The 11,372-nt window shown below is 40.0% G+C and overlaps 1 protein-coding gene and 1 long non-coding RNA gene across 4 annotated transcripts in view; one reads left to right on the top strand and one right to left on the bottom strand.

Moving 5' to 3' along the window:
- The first annotated feature begins 3,578 nt into the window (after window positions 1-3,578).
- On the top strand, window positions 3,579-8,754 carry LOC136835291 (uncharacterized). The gene is made up of 2 exons (XR_010852084.1): window positions 3,579-8,657; window positions 8,703-8,754. It is a non-coding gene; the product is annotated as an uncharacterized lncRNA (long non-coding RNA).
- jagn (jagunal) overlaps window positions 7,861-11,372 on the bottom strand; it is a 50,439-nt gene continuing 46,927 nt past the window's right edge. For 2 of the 3 annotated variants that reach the window (XM_067098605.1, XM_067098606.1), the window contains one exon: window positions 7,861-10,816. In XM_067098605.1, coding sequence (XP_066954706.1) covers window positions 10,685-10,816 — 132 coding nt within the window. In that variant the 3' untranslated portion in view covers window positions 7,861-10,684. The remainder of the gene's footprint in view (window positions 10,817-11,372) is intronic. The other variant, XR_010852083.1, reaches the window with a different exon arrangement.

The raw sequence follows: 11,372 nt of genomic DNA, 5'->3' as shown, positions 1-11,372 counted from the left end.
GAACAAGGTTGTTAGCTACCCATAGTTTTGTTGTCTCCGACAAGTAGAGGTTCTTACATTCTTCTTTGGCACAATGTAAACTGGAGTTCCCATTGCGTCAAAGCCTAAGCCCATATGTCTGACTGTGGTTAACAGATCAGAGGCATGCGACTTCTTCCTATACTCTAACATATGACCAGGAAGTGAGGCCAGGTGAGCCGAACCACCTGTCACTTCGGAAGCTTACTTTCATCCTCCCACCAAGAAGGAAGTCTTCCATAAGTAAAGACCAGAAGGTTTGTACCGTGTATGAACAAATGAAAAATTTTTTAATAAATTTGTACTCTTCATATTATACAAACCTGAGGTCTCTATGCAAATGGCCCACCTCAAGTCACTCCTCATTCTGTTTCCTGGGCTAGAAGATAACTGAGCATCTTCGAAGGGAAGCACACAAGGCTCCACCTCCTCTCTCCTCCCATTGGCTAATGGGGACGAACCACGAACCACCATCCTTGTTCTATTTTTAACCAGTTTCCTGCTGGTAGCTGAGATTTATTCCATACCTAATAACCTCAGGTTTGTATGTTATGAAAAATACAAATGGATTCAAAAATTTCATTTTTACACCCAGATTGGGGTGCAGATCAAAGCATATGGGCCAGAAGAGATTGAGAGTATCATGGAGACAGACAGAAGTGAAATTGCTGAGAGAAACCTGAGTAAAAGTGAGAATGAAGAATTAAAGATGCTAATCAAATAAATGGAACAGAAGATGAAGTGTCATTGAAGAAAGCTGAGGAGAGAATGGATGAAAAGAGTGCCGATATAAAAAAAATATGGGATGTGGAAGTCACAGGCAAAGATAGAAGGAAAAGACTACTCTTGTGGCAGGAGCCAAGAGGGTAAGCAATGAGAGTAGTTCAAAAAGGAGTAGAAGGTTGGAGGAAGAAGGGAAATAGAGAAGAGTGATGGTAGACTGAGGTAAGGGATGGACACGCTTAAAGATTCATTGTACAGTATTCATCAGCAAATGGGATTAAAGGTATGAGTGATAGTCAATGAATGGGAACAGCACGTGGAATGCAAGTGCATAGGAGTTTGTTGATTTGGGAAGTGATGCAGATTACAAGGCTTAGTATAGCGAGAGTAAGGGACATAATAGACTTTTTCAGAAAGTTTGGAGAAAGTAGATTTTGGTTGCATGAGCTGGAATGGTTTTTGGAGGAAAGGTTGGCTGAATTTTGAGACAATTATGAATGTAGAGATCACTAATACAAAAATGTAAAAGAGTGATTGAACAAGGAAGGAGAATGAAAGCAGAAGTGGAATACTATCAGAAAAGGAATAAGTTTGAAGAAGCAGGAATATGGATGAATGAGTCTTTGCATATGTAAGCTCATTGATTTGAGACCTTGGTTGGGAAGAAGTTTAAGAAAAAAAGACATAAATGAAAATGAAGCTTTGATGAAAAAGTTTCTAGTATCTGTACCACTTAATGTGGCTGACATTATAATTCTTAAATGCAACGGGAAAAAATGACAATGTGAACGATAGATTGATGTGATGGGCTAACAGACTATGTAAATACATATTTACATTGTGTCTTGAAGATGGCAAAAAACTGTCAGACAACAAAACTTATGTTAGCCACCAACCTTATTAGTTGCCAGTCCCTCTCTCCCCTTGTAAGAGAGAGGAAAGGGACCTGCCTCTTTTACGAATTTGTATTGTGTAGGAACAAACATCTGATACTATACAGAAAGGGAGCTCGCTCACCTGTTTGTAAGCAGTTCCAGCATGTGATGGAATTATTCTCTACTGCCTGCTGGTAGAGGAGAAAAAGAAAGTGAGAGGAAGAAGACGAGTCACCTCATTCACTCTCACTTTCATATCCAACATCTTAGGTAAGATACAACCTGTTCTACCAGGGACACTGGATGAGCTACACAACTTGTTGAGCAGCCACCACTGGACCCAAGAAAAAAGTGTCTGAGGACCTGTGGGCAATGTCCTACAGGTAGAAGGATGCGAAGGTGGTTTGGCAAAGCCAGGTACAGTAGTTGCCTTTAAAGTCCTTTGAACCGATAAGAAGAGATGGTAGGGCCTAGACTCTTAACATCATGTGCTCTTGCATGCACTGTATCAGCATCTGAATGTGAAGCAGAACTGTAAGCTTGTCTAATCACTTCATGCAACCAAGAGGAGATATGTAAGGACGGGGGTATGAGCGACATACTGGCTGGGTGTTAACTGGTTTATTGGTTGTTCCTTACCGAGATAAATGTACAGAATCTTCGAAGATGTTATTGACGGGTGCGAGCGGTAATGTAGCGTCTACACATGGACAGGTAAAACAGAGATAAAAGGTTCAGACATCTGTGTTTGTCGGCAGACAAACAGATGGCGATATCAAGAGACATCAAGAGACATGATTAACATACGGTGATGAAACATACATCAGTGGAAAGGCCAGGAAATTCTACATATGGCCAATTGCATGAGATTCAAGACAGATTAATGGATACAATGCAATAGCATAATAAATGTGAAATGGAGAGACCTTTGGCGTCTTCACAAACAGAAACATACACACAGTTTGATACAGAAGATTCATTGGAACATTATGAGTACATGATTAGAATGCTTGCATGGCAATGCAAGTAGTGGTGATTGTACATACATTAAGACAACAATGCTTAGGGAGAAACAGACGGAAATATTGTATGGTTGAAATGTCGCGTTCCTGTAGAGAAAGAAAACGAGGCGCTCCTGTTTTGTCCTGTCGACTCCGATGATGACGATCGACGAACACACACGTGTTTGGAAGAGACAGCGTCGGGCTCTTAAAGTACTCTCCCCAAGACGTGTAACGTCTGACTGTTTGAAGAGGCAGCGTCGGGCGACGGGCTCTTACAATGTTCCCCACAAGCGAGGCATCGATCACGGAAATTGTCTTGGCGACAATTGTAGTTGGCTCGAAGGGGCTTGGGCTAAGGGCGGGTAGGAGGCTGAAGGGCGGCACCGGCCAGCAGGAGCTCGGGAGGACGGGAGCTGGTTGAAGGGTGGCGTCGGATGATCCTTGGTGGCCGGCTCGAGGGCTGAAGGATGACGGCGGCTGATCCTTGGTAGCCAGCTCGAGAGGGGCGACAGCAGGCTGAAGGATGACGTGGCTGGTCCTTCGTTGGTCAGCTCGTCCAGTATGAGTGCGGGGGCGGCTTCAGGTTTCCTGGAGGAGGCATCCAGGGCTCTGGTGGTGGAGTGGGTCATCTATTTCAACCATACAATATTTCCGTCTGTTTCTCCCTAAGCATTGTTGTCTTAATGTATGTACAATCACCACTACTTGCATTGCCATGCAAGCATTCTAATCATGTACTCATAATGTTCCAACGAATCTTCTTTATCAAACTGTGTGTATGTTTCTGTTTGTGAAGACGAGACGCTCCTGTTTTGTCCTGTCGACTCCGATGATGACGATCGACGAACACACACGTGTTTGGAAGAGACAACGTCGGGGCTCTTACAGATAGTATTCTTGGACAATTCTTTCTTGTTGTGGCCCGTGTTATCAAAAAGTCTTCGGCCATCAAGTCCGAGATGACAAGTCCTTTTTAGATAACTACGCAGTGCCCTGAGGGGGCATAACACTAATTCGTTTGGGTCATAGCCAACAAAATCCCCAAGAGAGGGGATCGAGAAAGACTCAAATCTGTCGTCATGAACAAAGGGATTTTGAGTCTTGGCTATGAATTCCGGGATAAATTTAAAGGCTACGGAACCTCAACCCCTTGTATGTTTAACATTAAAAGAGTACATGTAATTCACCAACTCTCATTGATGAAGTCAAGGCCAATAAGAAAACTGTTTTGAGGGTTAAATTACTGTCTGTTGAGCTCCATAAGGGTTTATATGGAGGGCGAGTGAGACTGCTAAGCACCATGGTCAGGTCCCAATTAGGAGGTTTGAGATCTCTTGGGGAGCAGGTCCATGTCCTTTAAACGTAGAAACAATTCTAGAGCAGCTTTATAGCCCTTGATGGCTGAAACTGAGAGTAGTTTCTTCTTACAGATGAAGATGAAAAAGTCCACTACTGGTACTTGTTGAATACAAGTTCTGACAGCAGAGAAACCCTGCTGACAACACCAATCACAGTAGACTGCCCATTTTCCTCAATACACAGCTGTAGATGATGATCTGAGATAACCTGACATCTCTGTTGCTGCTCTGTGAGAAAAGCCTTTCACTGCAAGAGATACTGGATAATCTCCAGCTGTGAAGAGATAGGACCATACCGATCGGTGAAACATCTCGATGTTTGATTGGCAGAGGAGGTTGTGACATGGGGGAATCTCTTCGGAGCGTCAGACAAGGTTAGAAGATCGGAAAACCATTCTGCATGTGGCCAAAAGGGAGTCACTAGGGTCATCCTGAGATTCCGGGAGGTCATCACTGTTGATCACTTGACGGATTAGGCAAAAGGGGGGAAAAGGTGTAAGCTTCCAGGTTGTCCCAGGGATGTTGTAGGACGTCCTCTGCCACGGCCCAGAGATCTGGAACAACCAGACAAAAACCCTCTAAGTTTTCTGTTGAACCTTGTTGCAAAAAGATCTACTGCTGGCCTTCCCCACAAATGGAATAGCCCTCCCACTGCTTTCTGATGAAGTGACCATTCTGTCCCCAGGACCTGACCCTGATGGCTCAGTTTGTCCGCCACAACATTCCTCTTGCCTAGAATGTATTTGGCTGAGAGATCTACTGAATGGGAGACTGCCCACTGGTGTAATTGTACTGTCAATTCATGAAGTTGATAGGACACCAGGCCCCCCATTGTCAGACAGGACCATGGAGTGTCCTGTCACCCTTTCTTGAAATTCCTGAAGTGCTAGGAAGGTTTCCTTCAGTTCCAGGATGTTGATATGAAGCTGTTTTTCTTGGTGATCCCACAATCCTGATGTTAGATCTTCCAAATGTGCTCCCCAACCTTCATATAAGGCATCTGAGAATGGTAGAATTTCCAGAGAGTGAAGGGGCATTCCTATGGTCAGGCTCTTGTCGTCTTGCCTCACTTCTTTCAACAGAGGAACCAGAAGCATGGGGTAATCCTTCGAACAGGACCAAAACTCCTACAGTCTCCACTGAAGAGAGCAAAGGTGAAGACACCCATGAGGAACCAGCTTCTCCAGGGACAACAAGTAACCTAGAATGACCTGCCACTGATGTGCTGGTTGCTTCTGTTTGGACATCTTGTCTACTCATCAATCTGATGGAAACACCCTCGCCACTGTCGTGTCTATGAGCATGCCCAGGTAAAGGGTCCTTTGGCGGGGCAAAAGATTTGACTTCTCCAAATTTATCACGATGCCTAAGTTGCGACAAAATTGGAGTAGATGATCTCTGTCTTGGATTAGCTTTACCCGAGAACTTACGAGAACTAGCCAGTCATCAAGGTATCCCAAGATGAGTATTCCATGAGAATGAGCCCAGGCTGAGACGGGTGAACACCCCTGTGAACACCCGCGGGGCAGTTGATAGGCCAAAGCTAAGAACCTTGAATTGGTAGACTGTCTCTCCAAGACTGAAGCGAAGAAACTTCCTGGATGATTGGTGGATTGGAATCTGGAATATGAATCCTTCAGGTCTATCATGACCACGAAGTCGTTCTTCCTGATGGCTGCAAGGACTGTGTGTGGGGTTTCCATTTTGAACTGCATCTTCCTGATGAAAAGGTTGAGAGTTGACAGGTCTGTTACCGGTCTCCAATCGCCCGTTGCTTTGGGAACCAGAAAGATGTGGGTGCAGAAACCTGGAGAAGGGTCTTGCACTACCTCCACAGCTCTTTTACCATCATTTTCTTCACTTTTATGTAATTGCTCTGAAACCCGCCACCAAACAGCAAGGTACTAAGTCGTGAAGAGAGGATAGTTTAACACAGCCTATCTAATTCATTTCAGAGCAATTACTTTACAGTAAATTCTTGTTAGTTGCTACCTAAAGGATCACCACTCGAAGGAAATGTGCAAGGAGTCAGGGAACAAGAAGTCTATGGGGAATCAAAATAGCACAATACCAAGAATTGTTCATATACGAAAAACCTTTGATCTTAATATTAGGATAAATCTTCTAACACCCTGGAATCCAGTAAAATCAATAAAATTGTATATGCAAGGGACTAGTGGCATCTGTCCTTAGTCACGAGTCAAGTGGGACCACCCACATCCCAAGCAATGCTCCATGATTTCACTAGTTACTCTTTTACCACCTTTGAGAGAGGTCGTGTTCTTTCTCTCCACTCTAAAGCTTTCTTTCTTTCGTTTCAGTGAGTGAATTTCCCGTTTATGGACGTGCTTGAATTAATGGATCCTCTTGACCCTCCTGTGAGTGTATTCCCTGGGTCTCATAAGCAGCAAAGGAAATGTCTGGGGGTTGGTGGCTTTCCTTGTTCTCATTTCCTAACGTCAGTGAGTACGGATCCTCATCCAACGTGTAGTAGATGCAGAAAGAATGTATGTAATGCAACTAATCCATGCTCTTTATGTCCTGATTGGCCAGTGGAACAATGGAAGAGGTTTTATGGGAAGGATCAGTACAAGAGGAAGGAGACAACTCCATCTTGGATTGATGGGGGTTCATTTTCAGCTTCCTTTGTTCAGTCTCCTCGTGATGCTGTCCCTTCCTCAGAGAGTTTCCCATGCTCCCTCCTGTTTGTCCATCGATTTGTCGGGGGATGCATTTGGAGGGTTTTTGGATAATTTTTTGCATAATTATGCCTCTACTTTCCCTTTGGGGAGGGGGGAGGCATCTCCTTCTTTGTCTCATTTTCCCTCTCTGGATGCTCAGAGGATGGTGGGCATGTGGCCTCTCTAGGCCTATCAGGAGTACCAACCTTAGAGGGTCTGTTGTCACACTACATGGCTTCCCACTACCCTCCAGTCCCTCATAATGGGGGTGTCCCTTCTTCCCCGGGCCTCCACTATATGGGCTTGAGCATGAAGACATCCTCCGGAATGCATATGGTACCAATTCCGCATCATTTTGGGGCTCCCTTGGTATTGCCTGCAGTGGTACTAACAGACTCTGAAACACGTACAAAGTCGTGACATCACAGCCAGGTCCATCAGTGATATCACCTTCTAACATGGCTGCTATGGGGACGTCAAATCCTTTTTCCTTTGCATATCGACAACAACAACTATGTCTTCTGGAACGATGTCAAATTCTATGTTGACATTCATTAGCAAGAATGGTGATGGAAAAATTAGGAGTGTCATAAGTTTAATAAAACATGCAAGGAGAAAAGACATGTGTCTTCTTCTTCTGCCTCATCATCAGCTTCGTCGGATGCATCCATTGTACTTGTGTGCTTCAGTTAATCATTGGGGGATCAGGGACTTCATGGCTGATTCTCATGTCAAGAAAAGGACAGTTTCTTCTTCTTCGAGCCGGGACTGCCACATCTGTGTGTACAGAAGTTAAAGATTCGGTCATGGGCACTGTCTCAGAGTTTGGTGGTCGTGGTTCTTCCTTGGTCGTTCAGCCTAGGAAGTCTATGGACGAAGGACTGAAAGATTCATCGGTTTCAGTCTTAGGACACAGACGTAGTGGGAGTGTCTTCAAAAAATGTTCGAAGTTCGCCCTTGGTGTCTCAACAGGCATAGTATTTGTGAAGTTCCTGCGTCTCCGGTACGACCATCATTCAGAGTTATGAGGAAAGATGACAACAGTCCAATCAAGAGATCTAGTGTATTGGAAGAGGGGGATTCATGTATAGAGATGTGGATGGACGTTCGTCTACTAGGCCATTAGACAGTGGCCATTGATCAGGCGTTCAAGGTTCAATTTTCAACAAAGTAGGAAATATCTACTTTCCAAAGAAACAAATTTATATTACAAATTTTATTTCAACAAGTCTGCCATTAACATACATGAAATAAAAATAGGAAAGAAAATATGGAAAACTGTAGCTTGGCCACACTCCAAGTATCTGAGGCAAATGCAGAGGCAATAATAACATTGACACAAAGGTTCATTTTCAAATATTTTGTTCTCAAACTAGAGAGCATTAAGTGGCAATTACAACTAATTGCTTTCATACACCAGTTTCATAAATTTTACCTGTGCAAAGATCCTTTAAATGTTGTCAAAAATATCCATATAAATATTGACTTATTTTACTGTTTCAGTACTGCCATCTGCACCAAAGGAACTTAAAAATATTGAACACAATATGGACTCATTTGAGATCTGACCATCTCCCATTCAATCCTACTCACTGTAAACATACCAAAGAAACTTACCAAAATCTGGTTTTGATATTTAATAGAAACTTGAAAATAAAGCATTCACAAAGTACTTTGCATTTCTCACAGAAAACAATGAGCATTAACTATCAACTGCATTGCTGATGGCATTCTTAAAATACACTGAAGGGTAAATTTGCAATGTTCTTGTTTCTTGTCTTAGAAAACTGCAATACAAATGTTCCCAGTTTAACTGCCATGCAGAGATGTTTACTTTAGCAATGAACCATGAGTAAGGTATACACATCACCACAGTGAAAGAAGGGAAACAAATTTAATGTGTGTTCAGAACAAAGTTTATCCAAGATAAAAAAAACTTTGTAAAGGACTCTCTTCTTATTAATGTTACAACCACTTGGCATGTGAAAGGATAAACAGGTCCTATTAATGTTACAACCACTTGGCATGTGAAAGGATAAACAGGTCCAAGATAAAAAAAAAAAAACCTATGTAAGAGCAAGTGATTTAAAACTTTTTTATAATCTATAAACTAGTAATGAGCACTAATAAAGGACATTAGAAAATGACTGTCAAAAATGCAGTGAGTGATATTTAAAATTCATCAAATGATTTCCTCACATTCAGTTTGCTACATTAATAGATCAAATCACCTTCAAGCCACAGTAATTTGATTTGAAAACATAAGATACATTGTACACAATGTTAAAGTACCTTTCACTTCCCAATACAACAGTAATTTGATTTGAAAACATAAGATACATTGTACACAATGTTAAAGTACCTTTCACTTCCCAATACAATTATATTTATCCAAAAATATTAATAAAAATGTCACACTTCCAGTGCAATCCAAATGCCTCAAGGATAATAACTGGGACTTCCTTATCCAAAAAACTGCGAACTGTATTTATAATTTGTTTCAAAATTACAGGTATCCAACCAAGACTACTCAATTAAAAATTATGGCAATAATAACTTGAGGGAAAAGTAGAAAAAGTAAGAGCAAGGACTTTTGAACATACACATGGCAAGAAGAGCAAATTTATTTAATAATGAATTAGAATATTCAGTTAGCATTTGACATTCAAGTAATTCAAAAGTTGACTTCTTGATTTATCATAGAACGAAGAGATGGCACAAGATAATGTTCTGAGTTGCTTAATAACAGGAATCATTAATGAATATAGGTATATGTACTAAACAAAAATTAAATCACTTGAGAGTTCAGACATCCAAATACCACAAGTAATTTAACTTCCAAAATCCACAAAGAAAAAAAACCTCTATGAGAGTCCAAAATGAACTGAAATTTGACAAATCATCCAATTTGTTTGTAACATCCAGTGTCCTGGATAATAACTTATAAATGTATGTTAATAGGAACAAATTGCTACCCAGGTGAGGGATGCAACATAACAGAACTTAACAATTGTTATAAACCCAAAATAATTTGGGAAGTAAAATTAACAACATATTAGATTTTCTATTTGGTGGGGTGCAACCACCCAAATAATAAAGAATAATAAAATGATAAACAAAGATGAAACCTCTACCCCTTCCATAGAACAAATATTTTTGTAGCGTTGTTGGTCCATTTTTATTCCACTGTTCCGATTTGTTGGTTACAATTTTGTAATCCATGTAAAATGTTTAAATTAATTCCTTTGATGATAGTTCCACATAATAAGGTGCCATTCACCTTAACAGAGTACTTAACATTAATTATACCAGAATCTTAACCCAATCATATAAAGGCACAATGTTGGCCATAAAACATGTAAAATATTTTGCACCAATATTTATGCACATAACATTAATCCTCTCTATAAAAACAAATACAATAATAAAATATCTTATAAAAATACATTACCACCACAGACAAATTGACTCCTTACAAAAATCCTTATCACTGTATCATACAGTAATTTGTATCTTGTTGGATGATATGTTGTACAACAAGATTCATAGTGTACATCAATAACAGTCATAAGTTAACCATCTGTAAAAATATTGTTAAATATTAAAAGAACTACTCATTCTCTACAATGAGAACTAGGATTCCACTGGTTCTTCAATGAACTAGAGGGCGAGTCATAAACTTGTTCAAATAAGCAAACTTCGCAAAAGTTTTCCATGGGAAGTAACACTGGCAGGATGAGGATTTTAAAAGCAGTTTGCACATCCACCAAGGCTGATAAAAAATAAAGCACAGCTAGATTTTATAAAATGTGCACTAGAAATTTAAGATGTAGATCTATATATATCTATAGATATATATAATTTATTATATAATTTAAAATCCTAAAGTGTGAAATTTCCCCTTATACTAACATTCAAAATTTAAATTCAAAATAAGTACGGTACAAAAATTTTAACACTTGTTAACTAGTTCTTTACCACTTTTTTTGACAATGCTCTTGAAGAATATAAAAATGGATTATTAATTACTGTGCTTTCTTGGTGACCATGCTGTTCTTCCAAGCAATTATCAATTTCCACGCAAATATTAGTGTGAAGATATGAACTTGCATTGCCATCAAAATGAAGCTATACCACAGTACTGCCAATGGATATCCCTAGAAAAAATAAAATTTCATTAGAAGATACATATATGTATACTGAATACATTTTGTAAAAAAAAATTGAAATTCCAATGTATCAACCAAGGTTTACAAAATAATTACTAACTGTAGCTCAGCTAATCATTTTAAGTCTAGTTGAGTAGCAAGTGAATTACTGTTATTCATTAACTTTCAACAATAGATTGGGAAAGATCCCCACAGCAGGGTACCCTCTACAACATGCTATTTATGGCATACTAAATGTTACTGTACTAAAATTTTTGCAGCATCCCTATGGACCCTAACTATATGTCTTTCTGCATTTTCTTTTCACACCCTCTTACATTATTGTATTATAATAAGAGAAAATATATAATCTAAAATACTTTACAAGAGCACAAAACAAGAATAAGAATACAAGATAACTACCTACATAAGAGAAAGGAGCAACAAATTGGTATAATTATTTTAATCTTACTTGAAGAGTATTATAAAGACAAGTGGCAGAGAGTGAAGTCTACAAAAATGCTAGGAATATATGAGAACCAGGGCCTAAACCAGGCAGTGATTT

Source organism: Macrobrachium rosenbergii, chromosome 55 (assembly GCF_040412425.1).
Source record: "Macrobrachium rosenbergii isolate ZJJX-2024 chromosome 55, ASM4041242v1, whole genome shotgun sequence".
NCBI lineage: Eukaryota > Metazoa > Arthropoda > Malacostraca > Decapoda > Palaemonidae > Macrobrachium > Macrobrachium rosenbergii.
This window is presented reverse-complemented; position numbering and strand designations above follow the sequence as displayed.